The 27,779-nt window shown below is 38.1% G+C and overlaps 1 protein-coding gene across 3 annotated transcripts in view; it reads right to left on the reverse strand.

Annotated features, from left to right (window-relative positions):
• TDRD3 (tudor domain containing 3) overlaps positions 1–25,572 on the reverse strand; it is a 172,239-nt gene extending 146,667 nt beyond the window's left edge. For 2 of the 3 annotated variants that reach the window (XM_046664420.1, XM_046664419.1), the window contains exon 1: positions 25,212–25,571. In XM_046664420.1, coding sequence (XP_046520376.1) covers positions 25,212–25,252 — 41 coding nt within the window. In that variant the 5' untranslated portion in view covers positions 25,253–25,571. Of the gene's footprint in view, positions 1–25,211 lie in introns of all 3 variants that reach the window. The other variant, XM_046664421.1, reaches the window with a different exon arrangement.
• Between the last annotated feature and the right edge of the window lie 2,207 nt (positions 25,573–27,779).

Below are 27,779 nucleotides of genomic sequence, written 5' to 3' on the forward strand. Positions count from 1 at the left end.
GTGAAAATGAATCTGAGCTTTTTAAACACTTTTTCTTTGCCAGGTGGCACCATGTTAAGCTTTGTCAGTAGAGGGTACTGGGGACTGCAGGATGAAAGCGTTTTGCTTCCTGGTTCCAGTGTGCTTGCACAACAGACTCCTGCAGTGCACAGTGGCCAGCAGCATGACCCAGCACCAGCCCTCAGGTGGTTGCATAGTGCAGTGACTCAAATAAGATTTTTCCCTGGGGACAGCTTTCCATGACACCTTCCTTGACACCTAGAAGGTAGATTTCTAACAAGTTCCAAAGGAGTGATTTCTGGCGAGTTCTGCCACTGCAGGACCACAGCGACTTTTCTCCCATTCAGTACCTTCTTCAACGGGGTCTGAATCTCAGCCCTGAGGATAGGGGGAGTTCTTCCTCCTTAGGGGTAGTAGCTGCTCCTTCTATCTGCTATTCCTATACTCTTTGGAATTCTCTTTACTTCTTACTGTATACGTCCTCATTACTCTAATCTCCATTACAGTTTATAATTTTTATACTAAATTTTCTCCATTCAAACTACTGTGTTGGTTTCTCTCTCATTGGAATCAGTCTGATACGTTACTTTTGCCATATACTAAGTTTCCATTTGTATTTGGGTCTAATTCTGGACTTTCTGTTCTATTTCACTAGTCTAATAAGTTAATTTTTGGTAGGGCTATTCCTCCAACCCCTGAACAGTTTTTGTTTTTCTTTCAGTGTTTTCCTGGATATTCTCACATGGCTTTCTTTTTCATATGAATTTTAGTATCAACCAACCTAATTCCAAAAAGTAACTTGTTGCTATTTTTATTGTGATTTTTTTGAATTTATAAATTAATTTAGGGAGGATTGACATCCTTATAATGTAGAGCTGTCCAAGAACAAGCATGTCTTTCCATTTTACTTTTTGTGTCTTTGAGTGTTTTAAACTTTTCCTCATACAGGCTTTTGCATATTTGTTAAATTTATTCCTAAATATTTAATCCTTTGTTTCTATGGTAAATGGGTTCTATCATTTTGCCCTCTGTTTATTATTTGTGTGTATGAAGAAATTGATTTTTTATGTTAGTTTTATATCGTGTTGCTTCTCTAAATTATTTTATTGTTGGATTTAGTTTTATCATTGATTCATTGGGGCTTCCAGGTATATTATATTATTTGCAGATTGAGACAGTTTTACAACTTCTTTACCCTGATTTATCCTGTAAAACACACTGGCTAATATCTCTGGTACAACGTTGACTAGTAAAAGTAGAAGGTATTCTTGCCTTGTTAATGACTTTTTTTGTTTCTCCATTAAGTAAGATACTGGCTTTAAGACTAAGTTATATATATTTGATCAAGTTGAAAAAGAATCCCTTAATTTCTATTTTCTTGAGTATTTTGACCCTAAACGGATGTTTAGTTTTCTCAAAGGCTTTCTCAGCATCCACAGAGATAATACTATGATTTTTTCCTTAGATTTATTAATATGTTCTATGATACTAATAGATTTCCTAATATTTAACCAAATTTGTTTTATTTTCTTAATGTGGATTGAATTCTGTTTGCTAGTATTTGTTTAGAAATTTGGTGTCAATATTAATCAGTGGTATTTGCCACAGTTTTCCTTCTTTGTACTCTCTAAATGGTTTAGGTTTCAGTGTTATACTTGCTTCATAAAAGGAATTAGGAAGTTTTCCTTCCTTTTTTCTGAAATAATTTACAAAACATTTAGGATTATATGTTATGTGAAAGTTTGGTAGAATTCCCCTGTGAAACCACCTGAGGCTGAGTGCTTTTGAGGGGTAATTCCTTGATAACTTTCTCTGTTCCTATAAACACTGCTCTGCTGAAGCTTTCTAACTCTAATAGGGTCAACTTTAGTAATCTGTATTTCCACAGGAAATTATCTATTTCATATAGGTTTACAAAAGTATCTGCAAAGTGGTCTCACGATATTTTCAATTTATTCTGTTTCAATTGTTATTTCCCCTTGTTTTTTCAGTATTTTATACATTTGTGTTTTCTTTTTTCCTTAAATAAGTTAGATAATGGTTTATTTTAACTTTTTCAAAAACACCAGAATTGTTTATCAAGTGATGAACAGATACAAACAAAATGAAGCATTTCCAAAAAGTGGAATATTATTCAGCCATAAAAAGGAGTGAAGTACTGATACATGCTACAACATGAATGAATCATAAAAACATTATGCTAGAGGCCGGCCCGTGACACAGTGGTTAAGTTTGTATGTTTCGATTCGGCAACCTGGGGTTCACCGGTTCAGATCCCGGGTGTGGACATGGCACCACTTGACAAGCCATGCTGTGGCTGGCATCCCACATATGAAGCAGAGGAAGATGGGCATGGATGTTAGCTCAGGGCCAGTCTTCCTCAGCAAAAAGAGGATTGGCAGCAGATGTTAGCTAAGGGCTAAACTTCCTCAAAAGAAAAGAAAAGAAAAGAAATAAAAGACAAAAAAAAAAAACCAATTATGCTAAATGAAAGAAACCAAACATATAAGGCCACATATTGTACAATTCCTTTTATATGCAATGTCCAGAATAGGCAAATCCAGAGAGAGAGAAAGCAGATTACAGGTTGCTAGGGGCTGTTAGAAAGAATTTCGGGGGCGGCGGTGCTGGCTAATGAGTACAAGGCTTCTTTCTGGGGTAATGAAAATGTGTGGAGTTAGACAATGGTGATGACTGCGCAAACCTGTGCATATGCTAAAAGTTACTGAATTGTACACGTTAAAAGGCTGAATTTTATGGTATGTAAATTATAAGTCAATAAAGCTGTTAGCTTTTTAAAAGCCACTGCAGGGCCAGGGAGAAACACACAAAAGGATTTTGGCTTATATATTAGATTGCTGTTTTTCTATTCTCTTCCTCATCAATTTTTGCTTTTATCTTGTTTTTCTTCTTTGTGCTTTCTTTTGGCTTACTTTGTTGTTCTTTTCTAGTTATTTTTTTTTTCAGATTGTGCCTTTTTTTTTGTGAGGAAGACTTGCCTTGAGCTAACATCTGTTGCCAATCTTCCTTTTTCTTTTTTTTCCTTCCGAAAGCCCCCCCAATACACAGCTATATATCATAGTTGTAGGTTCTTCTAGTTCTTCTATGTGGGACGCCACTTCAGCACAGTTTGATGAGTGGTGTGTAGGTCCACATCCATGACCTGAACCAGCAAACCCCGGGCTGACAAAGTGGAGCGTGCAAATTTAACCACTCGGCCATGGGGCTAGCCCTTAGGGGTTTTTTAACTGTAAATTTAATTCATTTATTTTTATTTCTCCATTTTTATTGATAACAATGGTTAGTACAATGAATTTTTCTCTAATCATTGCTTTAAATGTATCATATACATTATGATATGCAGCATCTTCATTGCCATGTTTAATTCCATGATTTTAATTGCATTTCCTCTTTTACCAAGGAATTACTTAATCTTTTTTTTAATTTCTAAGTGGAACAGGTTGTTCTTGCTTAAGTTAGTAAATTCCAGTTTATTGTATTTAATCAAAGCATTGTTTTTAATACTTCTGCTTTATGGAAGTTACTAACGTTTTCTTTCCGACCTAATAAGTAACTAATTTCATCAATGTGTCATAGGCACTCAAGAGAAAGCTGTATTCTCTATTATCAAGGTGTGGCATTCAACATGCACCCATAAGAGCAACCCTATTGACTACATTATTTAGATCTTCTATCTCATTTTTTGTCCACTTGATCTATCTAGTAATGATGTTGGTGTATTAAAGTCTCCTATTATTGGTATGTTTCTATCTACGTGCCCCTGCATCTTCTGTGAGTTTTGTTTCAGAAAGGTGGCTGCTATGTTACGTGATGCAAAAATATTCATAAGTGTAACATCTTAATTGTGGAGTATGAGTTATAGCATTACTCTTCTTTGCCCCCTTTAATGCTCTTGGACTTGAATTCTACTATATCTGATATCAAGATCACTATCCTGCTATCACATTGTTTCCATTTGTCTGGTATACTTTTTTTTTTTTAATATTTTTTTCCTTCTTCTCCCCACAGTACCCTAGTACATAGTTGCACATTCTAGTTGTAGGTCCTTCTAGTTCGGTCATGTGGGACACCACCTCAGCATGGCTTGGGGAGCATTGCCATGTCTGCGCCCAGGATCTAAACCAGCAAAACCCTGGGCCACTGAAGCTCAGCATGCAAACTTAACCACTTGGCCACGGGGCCAGCCTTGTGTCTGATATACATATGTCAATCCTTTTACTTTTAGCTATTCTGGATCACATTAAGTATGTCTCTTGTAAACAGTATATGGTTGGGTTTTATTATATGAGTCAATTTTTTTTTTAATAAAGATTTTATTTTTTCCTTTTTCTCCCCAAAGTGCCCCTCTGGTACATAGTTGTATATTCTTCGTTGTGGGTCCTTCTAGTTGAGGCATGTGGGATGCTGCCTCAGCGTGGTTTGATGAGCAGTGCCATGTCGGTGCCCAGGATTTGAACCAATGAAACACTGGGCCACCTGCAGCGGAGCATGCAAACTTAACCACTCAGCCACAGGGCCAGCCCCACGAGTCAATTTTTTAAAAAACATTTAAACTAATGCTCATTCACGTTGATTGTTATGACTATATTTGGTCTCAATTTTATCATAATTTTTATAAACTGTGTATTTGGTTATTTTTAGCATGTTTCTTTGTCCACAAGATGTGTACTCTTTGCTATTTTCTTAAAAGAATATTTTTGGTTTTTACAAAGGTCTGTATTTTTGTTTCAGTGGTGCCTTTATACTTTTAACATTTTTAATTTCCTTGAGTTCCATTTTCTCATTTAACTTTTTAATATGTGGCTTATCAGGGGCTTTTGGTATTCTTCAGTACCTGCTGTCTATTTTCCTCTTTCCCTCTCCCTTTTCCTCTTGTTTTCTAGTTGCCTTATTTCTAATGTTGTCACAATATACATTTTTACATTAGTATTCCATCCTCATCACCATCTTGTTATGGTCTTATATGAATATTTATACATTTTTAAAATGCTAACCATCAGCCCCTATATTAAATTTTTCCTAATCATCATTTGGTTGGATGAAGCTCATCTTCTAGATTTCTCAAGGACTGAGGGGTACAGAATTCCCTAAGTTCTGGTATGTTGAAAACTATTTCCAAATAGCTTTAATATTTAAAAGAAAGCTTCACACTATTTCACTGGAAATAGAATCCTGAATTTACGTTTCACTAACTTTTAAAAAAATTCTTCTCTACTTTTGCCTTGCTTTGTATGTTGATTTTGAAAAGACTAATGATAGCATAATTCTTTTGCCTAAGTTACTTGAATTTTTTCCCATAGAAGCCTTAAGGATTTTATCATGATCTATGAATCTAGTAATTTTACCAGTATACGTCTTGGAGCAGACTGTTGTGGATTAATTTTTCCAGGTACTTGGTATACTTTCAATGTGTTAATTCAGGTCTTTTTCTATCTGGAAAGTTTTGCTTGAAATATCATTTTAGATATTACCTCTTTTTAATTGTTTTGTTTTTCTTCTTCAGAGATTTCAATAAAATATTATTCCTTCCTTCACCAAGTCTTCCGTTTCCACTACTTTTTCTCTGATGTTTCTTATTTCTTTGTGTCATTTTAATTCTCATGGTTATCTTTCTGCCTTTTTCCAATGCTCTTTATTAGATTTTCATTTATCTATTTTCCCTTGGGTAGTTTGTAATATATTCTTCATTTCTGCGGTAAGTTGGACATTTTCTTCCATTTATGTTCTGAATTGCATCAATGCTTCTTTTTCTCCATTTCTTCCTGTTCATTGTCCATTCATGTTTCATACTCTCAAATGCTTGTTAGAGTAAATTTAATTCTGTTTGGAGTGCAAATATACAGTTTTCTGATTCTTCACGTTTGTTTTGGGGGGTGAATTTTCCTCAGTTTTGTGTACAAATCTGTTTCCTGATTTAGAAACTTTTCTTTTTTTCATTTTTGAGCATTTTGAGCTGTTTTACAATATTTCTAGTCCAACGTCACCCTTTCCCATAATTCCAGGTACTTTAATGGAGTGGTTGGTTGGTTGGTTTCTTTAGGTTGGGTAAAGGTGAAAGGGTTGTGAATCCTCCAATTTTATAGTTCTATTGTCTTGTACGATCCTAACTTTTTCCCTTTCACTTCTTTTCCTCTTCACTAGCCAACTGCCAAATGAAACTTCTTCCTTCCTTTTTGCCTTTTTTCTCCCCCAGAAGCAACACCTTTGAAAGATCATCCCTCTAAATAATGCCTATTCTCTAAAATCAGTTTTAATCTTTTAAATAGAGGTTTCTTGGGAACCTGTCCGTTTGAGATATGCATACTTTGAAATACCTTCCTGACATGCCAAGTTACTTTAGTATTTTCAGATTTAGGGTAGATTTCATCTTTATGGTGGTCATTCCTATTCACCCTCAAGCCACTGCATTTGCATCTCTCTTCTGCTTTCCCTATAGTTTTTCAAATTTTGCTTTGAATCACCAAAGCTCTGCAGTGGGACAAGGTTGGTGTGGGAGTGTGTGGAATCACAGTGCTGGTGTTTGTTAACTTTTTCTTCTTACCCTCAGCTATTTGATAGTTTCAGCATTCTCTGTGTTTACATAATGTTGAGAGTGTGGTTTTTACATAGAATCTTCATAAGTGTGAAGTTGTCTGTAGAGTTTGAAGAGATTTTGCAAGGCTGTTTACTACACTACCATTATTTTCTAGCTATCAGAAGTCCCAGTAGGCTTTGTTCAATAAATAGATAAGCTGATTCTAAAATTAATACGGGAAAGCAGAGGAACAAGAACATGCAAATTACACTGAAAGAAAAGATGAAGGCTTAAACTAATTGGTATCAGTACTACCATAAACCTTCATTAATCAAAACAACGTGATACTGGCATGAGGATAGTCAAACAGAACAATGAAACAGAATAGTGTCTAAATATAGATCCACAGAATATGGTCAACAGATCTTCAACCAAAATGCCAAGTCAAACCAACAGGGAAAGAAAAATCTTTTTAACAAGTGTTACTGAAACAACTGAATATCTGAATAAAAAGTAAATAAAACTCAGCCTTTTCCCCACTCCACACACCCAAATTAATTAGGTCATATACCTAAATATAACCCTAAAGCTTCTGCAAGCAATCATAAAAGAATATTTTCACAAACTTGAGGTAGGCAACGATCCTTGAACAGGACATAAAATGCACCAGTCATAAAAGAAAAAATTGATAAAACTGATCTCCACCAAAATTAAACATTTCTAATATCAAAAGATACCATTAATAAAATAAATTCAAAAACCACAGATGGAAAAAATATTCACAGCATATGTATCTGTCAAAAGACTTGTATCTAGAACATATAAACAACTCCTACAAATCAATATTTAAAAGTCCAACAATTCATTTTTTTAATAGGCAAAATATTCAAATACATACTTCATAAAAGAATATATACAAATAGACAATAAGCACACGAAAGAGAGCTCAACATCTTTAGTCATTAAGAAAATGCACATTAAACCACAATGAGCTACCATTTCATACCAACATGAATGCCTAAAATTAAAAGGACTGAAACACTGAATATTGGTAAGGAAGTGGAATAGCCAGATCGCTCATACATGGATGGTTGGAGTGTAAAATGTCACAGCCACTTTGCAAACAAAGGTTTAGCTATTTATTACAAAGTTAAACATAAATCTGCTCTATGGCCCATTAATTCCATCCCAGATATATATCTAAGAGAAATGAAAACACATGCCCACAAAAAACATTTGTACAAAAACGTTCATGGTTTTATTCATAATAAACAAAAACTAGAAACAACCCAAAATGTTTATCAACAGGAAAACGCCTAAACAAATTATGGCTTGCTCAAACATGTAATACTGCTCACCAATAAAAACGAATAAACTACTAATACAAGCAAAAACATGAATGAATCTTAAAAACATGTTAAGCTTCTAAGAAGTCAGACAAAAATCATTCCACCTTTACGATACCCAGTTACAGGAAAAATTAACTCATGATGACAGATGTCAGAAAAAGATGACCTGGGGGCAATGGGCCAGTGGAAGGGACACAGCATAAGAAAACTTTCTTGAGTGATGGAAACGTTTTGTCTCTTTTGGGGGATGGTGGTTACATAAATGTATACAACTATAAAAATCTATCACACTAAATACTTGAGTTGCATATTTTAAAATATGTTATTTATGCCACAATTTAAAAAGAAAAGTCCACTGTACTTAATAAACATTTGCTGAGTCCCTACTCTGTGACAGACATTGTACTAGTCCTGGAAATTTAAAGATGAAAAGAACATGGTCATTGACCTCAAACAAGTTCAGTTCCAGTGAAGCTTAGCTGACTTAAAGAAAGAGACACACAAATAATTATAGCACAATGAGCCTGAGATAGAATGTTACAGGAGCTCAGAGGAAGGACAGCTACTTCCCATCAAAGACTTTCTATAACAGGTGATGGCTGGTGATGGCTATGCTTTAAAATGATAGGCAAGAATTAACTAATTTAAATACAGAAAAGCATCACAGGCAGAAACAGCAAGATGAGAAATGGTACAGTGGCAGGATATAATATACCATATACATAAGAGACCCACAAGCAGGTTGATGTTGTTAGAGTATAAACTATGGGGAAGGAGGAGCAAGAAAGGAAGCCAGAGAGAAACCAGAGGCCATACAAATCTTTGTAAGGAAAAACAGACATCATCCTGTAGGTGACAAGAGATCTAAAGGTTAGACAACCATTTTAGATAGCTCATTCTAACAGCCATAGAAAAGACTAATTGAGAGAGGAAGCAAGAAGATCAATCAGGAGGCTATTAATGTGCTAAGAATGAAGGCCTGAAGCGGAAAAATATTTAGAAGGTAAAACTGGCAGAACCAATTCTTAATTTAAATATAAGAGAATAGTTAAGAGTCAAAAATGACTCTTAGGTGACTAGTGAGATGAGTGTACCACCAACTATACAGAGTATAAAGAGAAGAATTTGGGAGATTGGGGAAGAGAAGCACAGTTAGAAGGATGGGGAGTTTGAGGTGTCTCCGTGATACCTAGTTCAAATCCTCTGGCAAGTGTTTCATAAACAAGGTTGCATTTTGAAATACAGGCCTAGGCAGATTTAGGGATCATCAGCATACAGAAATTAATTTATATATGAAATCAAATGAGATTGATCAGTTAAAGAAGAATGAGATAGCCAAATGAAAACTGATATTGACAGTACCAACAGGGAAGGCAAGAAAAGGCAGGGAAGGGTGGGATAAGAACACTGTAAAAACACAGCAAATGAAGAATCAAAAAGGGATGAAGAAACAAGAATTTTGCAGTGTTAGGGGAGACAGGAATACTGAATTTCAAGAAGTAGGTTGACCAATACTGTCCGGTGCAGCAAAGAGGTCAGTGAGGAAAGGCCTGAAACGTACCTCACTTGGAGGGCACTGGTAACCAGCAAAAGCATTTCAGCAGTGTGGAAGAATCACAAGCCGCACTGCAGCAGACAGCAGAGGGGTCAGTAGGTGGGCGTGAGGAGATGGAAAGAAATAGAAAGACAAGCACAAAGAATTCTACCTCTGAACACGAAGACATGTGCGCAACACTAAAGCAGCAACTTTCAAACCAAAGAAAAATGCCACAAAAGGCATCTGCAAAATGTTTTCTTAGAAAGGAAACAGATCTTGTAGAAAAATGTCTTGCTTAATAAATATCTACTTATTAAATGAATGTTTTAAATATAGCTTCATTCACATACTAGCTTGAAAATAGCACTAAAATAAGAATGGAATTAGTAGTCGATCATATTAGCTCAATCACAGGAAAGGTGAGAGCAAGTATTCTCATCTGACAGTAATCACTGCTTTTTCATCAATAAGTTCTTAAAATTTCATTAGTAAAAAAAATAACGTCAGGGACGGCCCGGTGGCATAGTGGGTAAGTTCACGTGCTCCACTTTGCTGGCCTGGTGTTCTCAGGTTTGGATCCCAGGCATGGACCTAGCACTGCTCGTCAAGTCACGCTGTGGCGGCATCCCACGTAAAATAGAGGAAGACTGGTATGGATGTTAGCTCAGGGACAATCTTATTCTAGCAAAAAAGAAGAAGAATGGCAACAGATGTTAGCTCAGGGCCAATCTTCCTCACAAAAAAAAATAAGTAAATAAATAACATCCCTACTGCTCTTCAGAAATCTAGATCTGGGGGCCAGCCCGGTGGTGCAGCAGTTAAGTGCACATGTTCCACTTTGGCAGCCAGGGGTTCACCGGTTCGGATCCCGGGTGCAGACATGGCACCACTTGGCAAGCCATGCTGTGGCAGCTGTCTCACATATAAAGTACAGGAAGATGGGCACAGATGTTAGCTCAGGGCCGGTCTTTCTCAGCAAAAAGAGGAGAATTGGCAGCAGATGTTAGCTCAGGGCTAATCTTCCTCAAAAAAAAAAAAGAGAAGCAAAAGAAATCTAGATCTAAGAACAATATTGTCAGGACTTCCTCCTCTTCCTTTAGATGTCTTTACACTGAGAGATACCTTATTTATTGAAGAGAGTCAGTGAAATAAAGTAGGTAATTTTTGCTATGATTTGATAGCACATCATGTTAAATCTTAAATCACTACTTTATCAACTTACAAAACACAATTTTTGAGGCATCCAACAAACTTATGAACTCTTAAGCAAAGGACACCAAGAAGCCACCAGGACTAACACTAACAAAGTAAACAGTATTAACTGATTTTACTTTTAAATTAGGAGGGAGGAAGGAGATACACTGACAGAGAAGTGGCAATCTCTATTTCTTCAATTGCCCTTAAGAAAAAATGCACTGATGAAGTTTATCTCTAAAGAAAGTTTTACTTTAAACTGTCCCTGCCTGAATATTGATCTCTTAACCCATCCTTGAAACAAAAGCCAAAGTGATCTTTGTAAACTCAGAAAATCGGATCTTTTCATGGCCCTGATTTAAAACTCTGTGTGTATCTCTGAGCCAGGATGGTTCTCGGGGGATCCATCAAGGTATCCATATAAAGTTTGGCCATTTGGGAAAAGAAACAATTTTATTTGCACACATCTCACAATTTCATATGTAAAATTAATCATGATTTTTACAGAAAAACTAAAGTATTCTTCAAAATTACAATATCCTTTAAGTGTATGAATGACCTATAAAAACTGCAGAGGTCTGTTTAATTTAGCTAAAATTCAGGGCTGGCTTTCCCAGTAATGGCGTTTGCCCATATTGGTTACATTTGTTAAACGGCATGTTTGCTTGTGATCACCATGTTGGTTATATCCCAGTACACCAAAGTGGTTAGAAGTGGAAAAGTTCTGATGAAACAATAACGTAACTTCTATAATGAGAATAATGTCAAAAATGGAAATCATGCACTGGATCCCAGTGAATATGAATCTCTACATGGTGGAACTGATACTTCTACAAGTTTGAGGACACATATCCGAAAGGGAAAAATATGAATGAGTATGGCAACGGATATTGAAAAACTGGATTTCATTAGACCATTCATGCCTAGTCCCCTGAACACTGTTCAAAAAACTTCATCAATCTTTGTCAAATCAAGGCATGAAGTTATTTTTATTCAATAATTTACTTTCCAATCTAAAGCAATCAGCTTGTTACAGATAAATCAGGTAAATTTAAACACGATTGGCTACCAAATGTATTTTGTTATGTAAAGGCAAACCTATATTTCACTCAGGATTGATATGTTTTAACAGATTTTTCAACCTCACATCCACTCTGTTTCCTCCCCTTAAGCAGCACTGATTTGATAAAAACTATCTGTGGTCTAGGTTTTCTGTAAAATCAAAAAGTTGTCCAGGTGTGATAGAAATTCTCAATTGAAACCAATGAAGGATTTCTATCTGCCCTAGGACATAATGGAAAAGTTCTATTAAAATCAGCAGACCATTTCAAAAACACCTGACAATTCTGTATTTGATAGAAAGCCCCATTGCAAGTACTGGCACATTCCTATCAAATAGTTAGGATTTACTAATCTGTGAGGTAGCTCCATTCGTACCAATCAGTACAAATAAGGATAAGAACAAGAATTGCGGCTGTTTTGGAAAGTTATTTTTGACAAATACTGGACAAGTAGCATGTACCACTTGTTCCAACCACTTCTAAGTAACAAGGAATCAATAAAACTATTTCACTAATTACTTAGGGCAGAGATCAGCAAACTTTTTCTGTAAAGGGCCAGACAGTAAAAATGGTAGGTTTTGCAGGCCATAGGATCTCTCTACTCAACTCTTCCTATAACATAAAAGCATGGTCTAGCTGTGTTCCAATAAAACTTCATTCACAAAAAAAGCAGTAGGCCAGATTTGGCCCATGGGCAATAGTTTGCCAAGCTCTCACTTAGGGTAAAGCTATATAATCTTTCTTTCTTCAAAAACTAGATTCAAAAGATCTCTCTCAAAAATGTATCTAATTTTTAAAAAATTTATATTGTCCTATAAATTTACATATACATAATTGGCTCCAAATATTTAATTTTTGAGGAGGACGTCCCATTACTCCTTAAGCCAAATCCTTATTTACAAAAATAAAAGGCAAATGCACAATAACAATGCAACATTTCAACAAGAACATGAAATTACGTCCCTTCAGCTTCTGAGACTTACTAAACTCAGAGCCATAATAAGAGACTGAATAGTGACAGTTTCCTTTCTCAAATGTCTTTCTATTCTTCCTGTACAAGTGACATAATATTAGATGAAATATTCTATTTGTACCATTTTATCTTTAACTTGAGACATCAATATGTATAAAATAACCAAGTGGTAAAATATACTTTATTATGAGATTTAAAATCCATAAGATATAAACATTTTGTCTTTATCAAAGTAACCCTTTAAGAGGATATATAAGGTATTCTAAAAATGGAGTAAAGGACATCAACTTTTTCTAAAAGTGACACAACATCAGAAATCCATATATTCATATATGTGCAAACCATATGAATTTACTTACTGGCAACAATAAGTTATGAGAGTCCAGGCTAAACATACAATAGTAAGAACTGCAAGTATTTACTCACCATATGACAAGCAGCATTCTAAGCACACTGTGTGTATTAACTTGTTAATCCTCATAACTATACTATGGGTTAGGTGCTGCAATTGGCACCATTTAACAGACGAGCAAACTGAGGCAGTGAGCAGTTAATTAATGTGCTCAAGGTTGTAGCTCATCAGGGGCTGAACCAGGACTGACCCTGGCTCAAGAGAGCTGGACTTCAGCGTTCATGCTCTTAACCACCAACCATAATGCTCTCAAGAAGCAGGCATCAATCTAACTGAAGATTAAGGGTACACAGTGGTGTTTTTGTAACTGTTTTCCCTTCCTCAGTAATCCCTCATGATAATCCAGTTTTGTGGTGTAATTCGAATTAACTAATAATTGAATATAAATTTTTAACTATTCAAAATTATGTAATTTACTAACATTAGTTTCAAACACAAACTGATTCAAGCTTGCAAGTCTATTCCTTGACAGCACTTTCACAATGCTGGCTTCCCGCTGACTTGCTAGTTCATGTATACTGGGTACACAGATAAAAAAGAAAAAAAAACGGTGCTGCAGTGCAAGACCAGACAGGCTATAACAGCAACAAGCAAGCTGAATATTACAAAAACATTCAATCAAACAGCCTATTTTTCCACATTGAAAGTATCTGTCTCAGATACATAGAGATCTGTAACCATAAATTTTTTAAATATACTTTTGCTTAAAGCATTATCAATAACTATAAACAATTCAATTTACACATGAAAGTTATTGTGATAAGGTGAAACATTTTAAAAGACCACCAACAGTCCAATTCAATTTTATTTTGCATGAAAACATGTTGAGGCAGGAAGAACTCAAAGCATGTCAACCAACGGCACAGATAAATCACATAACACCAACTGTAAACTAATACTAGTTCATAACTAAAAGTATAAGAAAGTTACAAATTACATTAAAACAGTATTCTCTCAAAACAAACATGACCATTCCTTAATGTGTCATACTAGGTATCAGTACATGATTAAACCAAGAAGACTTGCAATTATCTTTTATAAACAAATAAAATACATACCATACATACTACTTATTATTACAGAATGACATATAACTAGGAAAAGAGGGCTTTACAAGCTGAAAAGTCCTTCACAAACATAAGATCCCCACTAAAAATAATATAACTGTTTAAAGTAGAATATTAACAAGCATATCAAAAAGCATAAAATCAAAAAAAAGTGCCTCGTTGATTCATACCAATTCATGCAACTTTACCATAATCTGAACAATACCACTGAGTGAAAAATTCCAAATATGTCCAGGTAGAACAGAAGTACTCCAAGTGCAGTCCATGGACGAGGGCCAATCTTCAAACTCCTTGTTACTGCCCCACAACGGACTAAGTACAGAAACTGAAGTAAACATTTAGAAACTTTTAGACCAATCTGACATTACTGCAAGATTGTATAGTGTATAAAAGTATTGATCCGTGAAAAATTGGAAGTTTTTAAAAATTTTAAGTTTTTAAATTTTTAAATTTAAAGACAGTTTGAGAATCACTCAGACCACATTTCTCAGAATCTCTTTCAGGTAAGTGAGGCTAAGTTCTTGGAAACCAAGGACATAACGTGTGCCACATTTCCCATCAGGCAATTGACTCTATGGCTCTCTACTGTCCTCCTCTTTCCTGCTAGCTGAAATTTAGATGTGACAGCTACTCTGCGATGACAATGAAGACAATGCCAAGGCCCTAGAGTAGTCCTTCGCGAACTTGAATGTACAAAAGAATCACTGGGAGAACACAGATACTGATTTAGCAGGTCTATGGTGGACAGCAAGAATCTACATTACTAACAAGCTACCAGGTAATGCCAATGCTGCTGGTCTGAGGACCACACCTGGAGCAGCAGGTGTTAGGAGACAACAAAGCAGTAAGATGGAAGGAACCTGGGTCCCTAAATGACAGCACAAAGCAGAATTTCCCATCTCTCTGTGCTGTTTTGTGGCAGAGGAAAAAACGGATCTGCACTTTAGACCTTTGTAATGTGGAGTCTTTGTTACATCAGCCTAGCCTTCAACCAGACTAATATAGAGTAATTTGTAAATATTAGAAAGATATATCTCAGGCCAGATTTGTATTTTAACTAAATTAATATCAATGTAAATGCTTATTCCCATAAGTATAAACTGGTAAAAACTTCAAGGCCCTATTGCACTTTCAAGATAATCAGACTTCAGTATGCACACCATGATTTCTGCCATGTATCATTTAAATATTAAGTCCTTTCTCAATACCCTGTACCCATTAAAGTCCACACCACTACACTGGACTGTTTTTGTCACGATGTCAAATCAAAATCTCAATTTGTTAAAGTCCAATTTGTTAAGAAACTACATCTAATTACACAAAGATGTCCTTCAATTGTGAACTATCACTACAAAAGAAATCTTGTCTTCATAACTGACAGAAAATTTAATGAGTACAATGGCAGGTGTCTTTGTGTAGCAAAGAGTGGCTCGATATGTTTACCAACAAAGCTAAATGCTATTTTGGGTGGTCACTTTGCACCATCAGTGATGTAAACACAGACACAAAAATGAACACTGAAATTTCACAGTATTAGTATAGCAATCATGTTTTTAATATATGTATATAAAATACTTTCATTATTTATAAATTTTTAATTATCAAAGAAACACCTAATTAATACATGCTTAATAGAGACTTCTGATGGATGTGTAACTAAATGAACAAGGAAAAAAACCAGTAAAAACAAAGCAAATAACCACAACCAGAAAAAGCAGTCAAAAAATTTATCAGCAACAACCAAAATAAGGAAAAAGTACATCCTAATCCTGTAAAACTTCAAAATGTAGCAACCAAAGAAGATTGTGATGGGTCCCCAGTACTAACTCTACCCCATCCCTCCCCAAGAAGCACAGCTGAGGAAAGAAGTCAAATTAACACAACCCTGGAAAAATCTCACTATTACTCACAATTTAGAGTGAAAGACTCAGGAAATCAGCAGGCAGCCTGGACAAAAGATCATGGTAAACCCCTAGGAGTAGAAGCCCTTGCACACAACTTAGGCTCTCAGCTCAGGCAGGCAGGGTCACTTGTAGCTGCCGTTCTGAGTACGGTGAACTGAGGAAGGACACTGACAAGGAGCCTACTGCACATGGTTTGTGTCCTAAGCAGAAACATATACATGGTCTTTTCTGGTGTTCATAAGTGAAGGTTAACAAAAGAGCAGTGCTCGGCAGTGCCCTCAGGTAAAACCCCAGTGGAGTGAAACCCTATGCCAGCTTACTGGACTGCAAAGTGGCTAAATGCCTACTTGTCTGCCTCATCAAAGGCTCTAGAAGGAATTACAGCCTGTCATCCTAACATGTTTCTAACCAGAAACCTCGAGCTAACAAGCAATTCTGAAATATCAAAATGAAAAGTAAAAACTTGTAGGCTATCTCATAAAATATCAAATGTGTAAAGAAATAATCAGGACCTGGGACAAACTTCTATCAACTTAACAAACTTCTGAAAATAGTTTCTATTAACATTGCTTTGAGAGAGAATATTTCAAAGCCCTTATGGAAATGTTGTCCCAAGCAAAGAAATTTTATCAACGTATTTCAAAATCTACATCTAACTGAATACAAATATATATTTGTAAGTGTATGTATTTATATCTAGTTAGAAGTTATCAATTAATAAAGAAAGGTTTGTGTAACAGGTTATTTCTTACATTTCTGTAGAGATTACAATTTTTAACGAAACATTTTTAATTTCACATTTCTTTCAGAAATAACAATTTTCAACTCTACAAAAAGCTTGAGCAAGTTTCATGTTCCTTGAGAACACAAAAACAATATGATGAAGGATACTAAGACTAATTAAGATGAAATTAACACTCATTCCACAAGCATTTAAGCGCGTACTGTGTACCTCACATCCTGCTAAATGCTAGGAATACTACAGAAATATGAAAAGGCTTGATCCTTGCCTTACAGATGCTTACAAAATAATAAGGCAGCAAACTATTTTAACTAATTAATTATACTTATGTTTAATGTTTCATATAAGGTACTTTATAAAATCCACCTTTATTAACTTTCAAACTTCTCAAGGTTCTGCCTAGGAATTTAGTAAAATGAAAATTTTTTTTCTTAACATCTTCACTTAAATATCCATGACAGATCGTCTTCTGAAAAGCTGCAGTTGAATTTTATATTTAGGAGTTTGGGCGGGGTTTGGGGGAAATTTAAAAAAAGGACCTTCAGATATCTAAATTCATAAACAACGTTTTAAAAATTGCTCTAACATCAGAAAGTCAATAAACTACTACTGACCTAATCAAATAATCTTGTCACAGAACTCTTAAGGATACATGCATTTTCTCTTTTTAGTAAAGTCAATGATTTCATAATACATTCCAATGCTTTTTTCCCCCTCTCTGGCAGCTCCCTAAAGGCTAATTCTCCTTTGAAAATGCTGAAATTCCTCAGTGCTTGAACCTAGCCTCTTCTTACTCAAATCCTGGTCTTTAAATCATCAGTGCTGTCTAAGAGAAATATAATGCAAGCTACATATGTAATTTTAAATCTTCTAGTAGGCAAAGTAGTCACATTTTAAAAAGTAAAGAGAAACAGGTGAAATTAATAATATATTTTAGCACAATATATTGAAAATATTATTTCAACATGTAAATATAAAAATTAATGTGAGATTTATGTTCCCTTTTTGTAGTAAGTCTTCCAAACTCAGTGTGTATTTTACATTTACGGCACATCTGAATTCGGACTAGACACATTTCAAGTGTTCAGCAGCCACATGTGGCTAATGTCTACCAAAGTGGACGTTTGCCTCAGCTGATCTCCCCCATGCACTGCTGCAATCATCAGCTCTACTCAAATGACTTCAAATTTCTCTCTCTAATCCAGCTTCTCTTCTGAGTGCAAGATTAATGTTTCCTAATGCCTAAGTGGTATCTTATTTTAGATGACTCAAAGGCACCTCACACTCAAACAATGTCCAGCTTCAATTCATGATCCACCCTTCAAAAATGTTCTCCTCTTCTAAAAGTCCCTATCTGTATTGTTGTAATCAATTCGGGTATATAGCCAAATACCTAGAAATCAGCCCCCTGACACCTCCCTCTTTCTCACTCCCACGTGAATCCATCAAAAACTTCTGTCCATTTTACCTCCTAAATATCTCTCAATTCAATCTACTGCTCTCCATCTCAACCATCACCACTGCTCCACTCATCTACTCCTGCCCAGCCCTAATCCATTTTCTTCAATGCAAGGATATCTTAAAATTTAACTATGATGTCATCCCTACTTCAACCCTCCCAGCCTCTGATAAGACTTTCAACTGATTTCTGTTGCCTCCATAATAAAAACAAAACTTACCATAGCCTACAAGGCCCGAGCTGCAAGATCTAGCTCCTGAGTATCTACCAGTATTTCACTAGACCGCCTTTCTGTCTTGCCTTCCACCCAAACTATCCTTCAGATCTTTGTACTCAGTATGTTCCCTACCTCCATATGCCCTTTGCATATCCTGCTTCCCCCTTAATTAGTCTATTTAATTCCCACTCTCCTCCAGATCTCAGAGAAGCATTCCCTGATCACCATGAAGACACCAAATTTCCATTTTATAGGCTCTGAAGGAAACATGTCCCTTCTCTCCTTTAGTTATATTTTACAGATAGAATATTTTTAAATATGTAATTAATGGCTTTCTCCCCATAAGACTACATCTGATTATACTAAAGAAAGCGCCTGCCACAAAATGTTCAATAATTATTTGTTGAATGAGTGCATCAATACAATTGCCTTGTTTTTTCCCCAAGACAAAGACCAGACACCATATTATGAGATGGCATATACAACATTACCATCACTAGCCTGCCAGACTTCCCAAGTCTGGGTTAACTACTCTCAACAATACGCTGCAAGTAAAATACTAGTGTATAACAAACATGTTTAAATTCTGCCTGTGTTGTACATCATCCCAACAACAAACACAGTACTTTGTGTACAAGAGGCATAAATATTTACTACGTGTATTTCAGTACACACATTACAGTATAGGGTTATATATTTCCGTGCATTATGACTGACTTATTGTTGTAAAGACATTATACCTTCACTTTCAGTAGCACTATACTAAAGAAAGTGCCTGCCACAATAAGATATCTTGTTGAATAGCTATGAGGTACCCAACGAGATGAGGGATGAGGGGAGCTATATGTCTCTACTTTAAAGGCTATAAAACTGTAAGATGTGTGAGAAGTGCTCACACATGCACATAGACTCACATCCATCAAGTATGGGCGTGAAACCTGAAGGGGTTACAGCACTCAGGTACGTGTAAGCTCTGTCCAGCCCTGTAGCACGAGGTGGTTCTTTCCTTGTTCTCTACATTACCAATGTGCTTCTTTTCTGCTCAGTATCTTTGATGTGACACCCATGTTAATACTTTACATTATCACCACACATTTCTTGCCCCTTCTTCTCCACTTTTGTCATTCCATGACTTCACAATTGTTTCTCAATTTTTACATGAAAATTTTTGCATTGCTGGGAGTACAGTCTGCTTTTTCTAAAAAGTATGTGGAGGTAAAGGTACTTCTAGATCCTACACCATTCAAAAAGTCAGAATTTCTAGATGGATGGGACTTAACTGTAACATGGTTAAGTCAAAATGCCAATATTCTTCTTTTGTCAAAAGGAGAAAACATAAGCCAAAAAGTTGATATAGTTATATTTTTATGGTTCTCAAAATGTTACTGTGAAATTTTTACTTGATTTAACAAATGCTGCTGTGTGAGAAGAGAAAATTATTTCCCTTTGCTGAGGTAGCAAGTTTCTTTTTATACCCCCTTTATGCTCGAGGCAGTCAAGTCTACAGGCAGTTGAAACTAGATTTATAGATTATTCACCAAAAAAGCACTGCAAACAGCACCTTGAAACCTGAAAACCTGCACCGTTTATCAGAATATCCAGTCATTTTTTGCAGTTTACAATATCAATAGAAGCAGCCAGGTGACATGTAACATATTTTGAGAGAGAAGGTCAAGAAGGCTTACTACCTTTACCACTATAATTTCACAAACAATATAAAACAAAGAGATGGTTACAAATGCTCATTAAAGAAACAGGAAATATTTCAAAATAGAAGGATGTCTCCAATAAGCTCCCCTGAAAACCAAATATAAAGGAATTGGTTTCTTCTAGTGTTTTTCAGCATGATCTATTATTCTGTTTCATTTAAAAAGTATCTTAACAGTTCTTATCCCACCCAAAAGAGAGTACCAAGAGTATACTTATATCAAAGTGGTAATGATAAAGTATTTTATAATTCCAGATAATAAAAAAATCTTGCATTTAATATACAACTTTATAAAGAACTACCAATATTTTTTACAAATATACCTATGCCTAAGAGTTAGGCTGGACTACCATGAGGGGACAAAACTTCTGACACCCTTCACATAAACACTTATTGTATGATTATTACCAACAGTGTATTATATGAAGGGACAGTTATATTGATAATGCTGCAAAGGTTGTGTCTCACTTGAAGACTGCGATCATTCACCAGCAGTCTCCTGGGGAATGCATCTCTCAGAAAACTGAAACCAAACAAACAAAAAAGGCACAGGGATGAGCTGCAGAACAGGAATCTGACTTTCTTGGTCTTGATCATCAATATGTTTGGGAGGAAGCACCTATATGAAGGGATGTGAAAAGAAGCTCTCCATCAGTGAATAGGTCAAAAGGTAGAAATTAGAAATTCCAGCAAAATGTCCTGAAGTCGTCCCCCCTCTTTGGAGTAGCTATCTCAAGGCAACAATGGAATAGGGCAGGCCCCTCCAGACAAGACAGTAATAACACTTTATAATCCATAATGCCATTGTGCTGCTTATTTTCTCTGTTTATCCTATGGTTGTTCTCCTCTAGTACTAAATTTTGATAAAGACTTTTATAAGCTGTAGTCTTTCTTAGTTTTTCAAAGGCAAAACAAAGGGATTGGAGTTTGGTATACACTTGAGTCAGAGGATGTCAGCTTGGGGTAGCAGCAGTAATCAAAGAAAGATAACCCCAAAAAGTAAGGTGAAATTCACAGGTGAAAGGTAAGAAAGAGACCTTTGTGTTCATCCTCTTTCCCTCCAAACTTGCCCTCCTCCCAAAAAATAAAAACAAAAACAAAACCCCAGAGCACAACCTGGTTAAATCTTGAATGTTACAAACCAGGGGTTTCTAAGAAAATATAATTTTTCAGAACAAAGTGGAAACACACTATTTCTAATGCTACCTTATTGTATCTTCAACTCAAAACTGCCAGGTAAAGCAAAGATATACAGTATGGTGCCTTACCTTTTCAGATAATCCTAGACTTCAACAAATACAGAATTAACCAGATTTGCTGATAAGCCTAATCAGCAATTAGATGAGCCACTGCAAGGTAAAGTTTCTTTGATTCCAATACCATCACTCCTAGAATAAGCACCTCATCTTTCCCAAAGAAAAAAGTAAATTTATATATCACAAAATGCTTTAATCCCATTTTTAATTTTGAACTGTGTTATTTTTGATCAAAAATTTAAATTAGAAGTGGTCACCACGGTTTTGTGGAAATGAGTACTGAATCTTTACCCTAGACATTTGGGCTATATTCTTCCTTCTGCTACTTGTAATTCTGAGAAAGTTGTTGACACTCTCTGTGCCTCAGTGTCCTCATCTGCACACCGAAGGAGTTAAACTATAAATTCACTAGTTCTCTGGAAAATAACTTTCCAAAAACACAAACACAGCTGATTATGTTCCTCTAACATGCTTCTATTTAGGAAAAAAAGTTTCAAAAGGCTGATATTTCTATAAAAAAATTTCAGGAGAGTCACAAGTTGGTAGAAATACACGATTCCCCCTTAAGGGAAATCTCTAAAGAGAAAAAACAAAAAAGGCAGACAGTAAAGTAACTCTGTTATCTAGACAAATCTAGAGTCAAATTTCTTCTCTCAGTGAAGTTATTCTATGCATATAATTAAGCATTACAAAGAACCAAAGTAACATTTAGCACATTATTTAAACATAACCACTATTGTACTGTAGAAGTCCCTGAAACTTTTTTTTAATAAAGTCTTCTTTATTTTTTATTTTATTTTATTTTTTTTTTGAGGAAGATTAGCCCTGAGCTAACTACTGCCAGTCCTCCTCTTTTCTGCTGAGGAAGCCTGGCCCTGAGCTAACATCCATGCCCATCTTCCTCTACTTTATACCTGGGATGCCTACCACAGCATGGCGTGCCAAGCGGTGCCATGTCCGCACCCGGGATCCGAACCAGCGAACCCGCGAACCTTGGGCCACCGAGAAGCGGAACATACGAACTTAACTGCTGCACCACCGGGCCGGCCCCAGTCCCTGAAACTTTTAAGTTCAAATCAGCAAAACCTAATGTTTTCTACACTACTGGTCACCTAAGGAAAAAAATTATTAAGTCTGCCAGGTGGCTACTGTTGGAGTTGTATTGTAAAATACTGATGGGGGGATGGGAGTTCTTATGAAGATTAAAGACTTAAGAGAAAAAAATGCACTAAAAAAAATAAATTGGAATCATAGTTCAGTCTATATAGATCATCTGCACCCCCTGACGATCATATTTTCAGAAACATAACCCACTCAGTGCCAAATACTTCCCTAACCTACTATTTTAGGTAAAGCTGACAGAAGAGATTTAACAATAGTTTAGGTGTGTTAGCATTCATTTCTTTCTAGCCCTACAAGTAATTAAGTAAATAGACCGAGTACCAAGAAAAATGGTTTTGTCAGTGACAATAATAGAGAATTCCAAGAGTTAGAGGAAACTCAGGATGTCAGAGCTGAATGAGTTGGTCAAAGCTGCTCTATGGTCAAAAATTCTCCTTCCAGTTCTTTTCTCTGCCTAAACCTTTGAGATTCTGTATTTTAACATAGTAAGCCTCTACTTGCATACAAGATAGAATACAAACCACCTGAAAGCCTAGGATATCCTCTTGTCATCTTTGGCACTCGTCTAGTCTGTTCAAGACCCATCAGGAATTACATGAAACTCCCAAACTCCTAGAAAGATAGTCTTATCAGCCCGAGATTACTCCTGCATTTGAGTCTCTGCCACACAAAAGCAGCACAGTCTGGTGGAATAAAGAAACGTGTAAACAGACAACTTACAACACAAAGTGGCAAATGTTACAATATAACACTGGTGGGACTTACAACAAAATAACAAAGCAGGGAGGAACTCTATCTAAACTTGGGCAAAGACCCTGGCTAGAGAATTCTGACTGGCAGGGGCATTCCAAGGTCAACTGTATCAGACTTTATGGACAATCTACAATGTAGTGCTGCTCCCTGGCACCACAGATACACAGAGAAACAAGATGCAGTTTCCTACCCCTTAAGGAGCTTAGAATCCAAAGAACAATTTAGTATGTGTTTGGAAACGAAATAATGAGAGTAGCCTTTTTAAAGAAGGCAGAGTCATGTTGGAAAGCAGTCGAAGACTAAGTTTGTAAATGAAATCTTATTATTAGTTTGAAGAGCTAAGGCTGAATCTAATGAAAAATGGGGGAAAATTAAAATAGAAGAGTGATCCAAAATTATTCAAGACAACCTCATGAGATAAGGAAACTGAAGGTTTCCAGTTAAAAGAACAAAACCAAAACGGAATAAGGTGAGTTTTTAGCTCTACGGTTTGTTATACTAATGGAGTTCCATGAAAAAACCGCAGGAACAATAATGCACAATAGTTAAAAGCACCAGATTTCAACCAGCCCCCCTGAGCTCACCATTCAACTCCACCACTTTCTAGCTATGTCATTTTTGGAAAGTTACTTAAAACTTCTCTGCCTCAGTTTCCTCATCTGTAAAATCGGGTGCCTGTAGAAGTAGAAGCAGTTTCTTCAAAACACAGGTGTTATTATACCACTCTACTAAAAAACTTTATTTACAAAATCAAACCTACATCTTTAACGCACTTTAGCCTCCATAATCTGTCCCCAACATTTCTCGTCTTAATCCTCATTGGATACCCTCCAACTTCCACGAACCACAAGGATCTAGTGTCAGTTCTGCAAACCAGTAAGCACTTTGCCACTTCTGTGCCTCATCTCCGGCGGCTGTATGTCTAGAAGGCCTTTCACTCACCATCTTTCAAAGCCCACTCCTCCAGGAAATTGACTCTCCTCCACCTCCAATTCCAGAGCACACCTACCTGCTCCCCCGTACACTTTACTATTCCCTCTGTTTTTGTGTTTGTTCTTTTAATGCCTCCCTCTCTTCTCCTTTCACTAAGACAGTGAACTTCCAGCGAGCGGGGGCAAATGTTTTTCATCCTCCCTCCCATCCCTCATCTCAGACTGTGCCTACACAGGCCTGGAAACGCTTACTGAATTACACTGGACGTTTACAACCGTCATGGCCGCAGTTGCAGAAACTGCTTCATTTCGCATAAATTTTTATTGCTTTCAGATCCTGAAATCTTGACATGAAACGTCTTTAAAAATCAGAACATCGCCATCCTTTCGAGAAAAGTTCTACGGAGCACCCACACGAGTTGACAATGCGGTCACTCTGAGCTCCAGAAGTTGGGTACGTGCCCCGGAGGGCAGCTGCCCCGGGTCCCGACTGTCCTCCGAAATGAGGAGAAAGAGGCGGCGGGGCGGCCCGGGCAGCACGGCCGGGCTCCAGTCCGCCCCCAACTTCCCGCGGGCCTGGGGTCTGCGGCCGCGCTCGTCCCCCGCCGCCGCGCCTCGTTCTCCAGCCCTCGCCGCCCCTGGTCCCGCCGGAGCGACACCCCCGGCGCGGCAGGTCCTCCCGGGCGGATCGGCTCGGTCTTGCGCCCCGGCCGCCCTGCCGGCCCTGCCCGCGGTACCCGGCCTCTCCGCGGCCCGCCGCCCGGGGCCCAGGCCGCGCCGCAGCCGCCGCCGCCCCGAGGGGAGCGGGGACACTCGCTGGGCTCCGCGTGGCGCCGGGGGCGGAGCCGGCCCGGAGGGCCCGGGGAGAGGCCGGGGGCGGGCAGCGGCCTCCGCCTTCCCCGACACGCACCCCACCGCCCCCAGCCCCAACCCTCCTGGGAACCCCGGCCCGCGTCCGCAGCCGGGCGGCCGGCGGGACTCGCCACTTACCAACCCGCCTGGGACAACGCCGCGCCGGGGACCTCGGCCATGGTCGCTGCTTAGGCCGGGGGTGGTGGGGGGCTGGGGTGGGGGTGGGGGGGAGGCCTCCTACTTGAGACCAAAAAAAAAAAAAAAAAAAAAAAAAAAAAAAAAAAAAAAAAAAAACTCCTCTGGTCGGCTGTGCAACTGGGCATGCTCAGTGCGGCCGGCGCTTCCGCGTGCGGGTTCCGCTCGCCGCATTTTCCGAGCGGCCGCAGGGGCAGGCCCGGCGTGGGGCTGGAGGCTGCGGCGCGCCCCCGGCGGTGGTCCGCCTGAGAGGAGTGGGGCCGGGACGTAGGGGTCCGGTTGTTCGCCAAGACCGCGAGCCCTAGCCTCTCCACCGAAGGGTGGCTGGTTCTTGTTTGGGACACTTTTCCGAGTTGCACACCTTGGAAACGAGTGGGGCGGTTCTTTGTAGAGCAGGCAGCAACGTCGGCGTTGCCAGTGCCGACAGGCGGTCACCTCGGAGAGGGCGGGATAATGCTAGAGTGGAGGCGGTGGGCCGGTTGCGGGGAAGCGCTTCCAGTACGGCACTAAAAAAGCCACGTTTCGGGCAATAAAACTCAAAGGTAAGGCATTCCCAGCCCAGTCTGCACAGAACATTTTACTTTCTTGTAACGACTCGCTCCATTCACCCCGCTTTTCGACGCACCCCGACGCAAAGAAAAGAATGCAGTCGGGTTTTTTGGAGGCCCCACCGGCAAAGCGGGTTGTCCAGGTCGGACATAATGGAAGTGAATGGTCAACCCAAGAAAACCTGCACTTAAGGGACGTGAGAAAATCGGGAAGTTGTGTCAGTGCCTGTTTTTCTTGTCGCTGTGCCACTGGGCCTGATCCTACCCCACCCTGGGACGTTGGTGCGTACACTGCAAACCATGGCTCCCATGCCCGTTAAAAGCCATCTGACGGGTAAAGCTCAGGGGCGGATCCCCGAGTGAGCATGCGCGGCGGCGTCGCCGAGCGGCGCGAGGGCGCTCTAGCGCGATTGGGCGGCCGAGACCCACGCTAGCCAATCAGGGAGGAGCAGGCGGAAGAGGCCGCCCCCTGGGGAGACTGAAAGTTTGCCCCACCCTCCAAGGTGTTTCACCTCTAAGATGCGCTCGGGAAAAGGAAGCTTTTGAGCGTCTGTGGTCCCAGCTGCCAAGTCTAGGGCAGAGACTGTTAAGAACTTAAACCACATTGCGGCGGTTGCTTCATCTGAAGCAGTCATAACAAACACAGACTTAAAGCAGAGACTGCGGAACTGGGCAGAGCCGCTCCTGCGACTGGGGAGTAAATTGACAGTTACAGAAGGAAAGAGATAATTGCCCTGGGTGGAGCTAAAATGGCTTAGTACAAATTTTTCTCATTTTAACTGGGGTGTTCCATTTGGGCTTCCTGAAAGTCATAGTTTTAAAATCTCAATGCTTAGCTTAGCTCTAATGGTATTGAAATACGTTTTCAAGCAGTTTTAGAATCAGAAATAACTCCATCCTGTTCCCTACAATTTATAGTAATATGCAATGTTTAAGCCATTGTATGCTACAAATATATTTCGATAGGCACCAGTCATCATATCCTGGAGTCAGGAAAAGATTTACCATTCCGAAAGTAAATAGGTGACTCAAAATTAAATTGCTAATCATTTTTGTTGGTTGTTAAATAGTATCTTTTCTTACCAATTATTTACGTTTTGCAATTAGCATGGCTTGGTAACAATGAAAATGATATGTTGTCCTAATCATCAGAATTCGTCACTGGTTAATGTGAAGGCTTTACACATTTGTTCTCACATGAAGTGTAATACAATAAGAAATTATCATTGCGTGGTGCCTACAATAACTTTAATAAAACGCTCCACAGAACACTAAGTTCCCATACTTCAGGAAATGCTTTAAAGAATGGGTTGAGGATTCACCTTGCAGAAATTTGAAACAGTATGAGCATCAAAAAGAATAATTACAATGATTGAATAAAAATTTGGATAAAGAAAATGCATGAGTTCAGAGTGCCACTAAAAGAAAACAAATAAGGGAGGATGAAAACTTTTCTTTCAGAGGAATACCAGATAATAAATGTAAAACAAACAATAAAATTAGAAAAATCATGATTTTCCAAATCAATGACAGTTGATTCAGGCAAAGTTATCAGAGGATGCTGCAAGCCACTGGGTGAATGTTTGTAGGAGTACAGGATCTTCACATGCTCTCAAAGTATCAAGCCATAACTTACTTATTACAAAAGGGAAAACATACCTTTACCTTAAAAAAAAACCACTGCCTTAAACAAGTGACAAATGCTGGAATCACTAATAATGGGATAATCTGATATGTGCTTACTAATGTAATGCAATTAGAAATATACATCATCTAAGAAATACTCTTGCCAAAATTGTTTAACTTGAATTTAACCAAGCTTCTAGACAATGGTTCCCAACCAAGGGGTGGATCCCCACCCTACTCCCCACCTCGTATTCCGCAGGGCACATTTGACAATGTCTAGAGACATTTTTGTTTGTCATAAACAGAGGGGGGGAGAGTTGTTACTGCATCTCATGGG

Source organism: Equus quagga, chromosome 6 (genome assembly GCF_021613505.1).
Source record: "Equus quagga isolate Etosha38 chromosome 6, UCLA_HA_Equagga_1.0, whole genome shotgun sequence".
Lineage (NCBI taxonomy): Eukaryota > Metazoa > Chordata > Mammalia > Perissodactyla > Equidae > Equus > Equus quagga.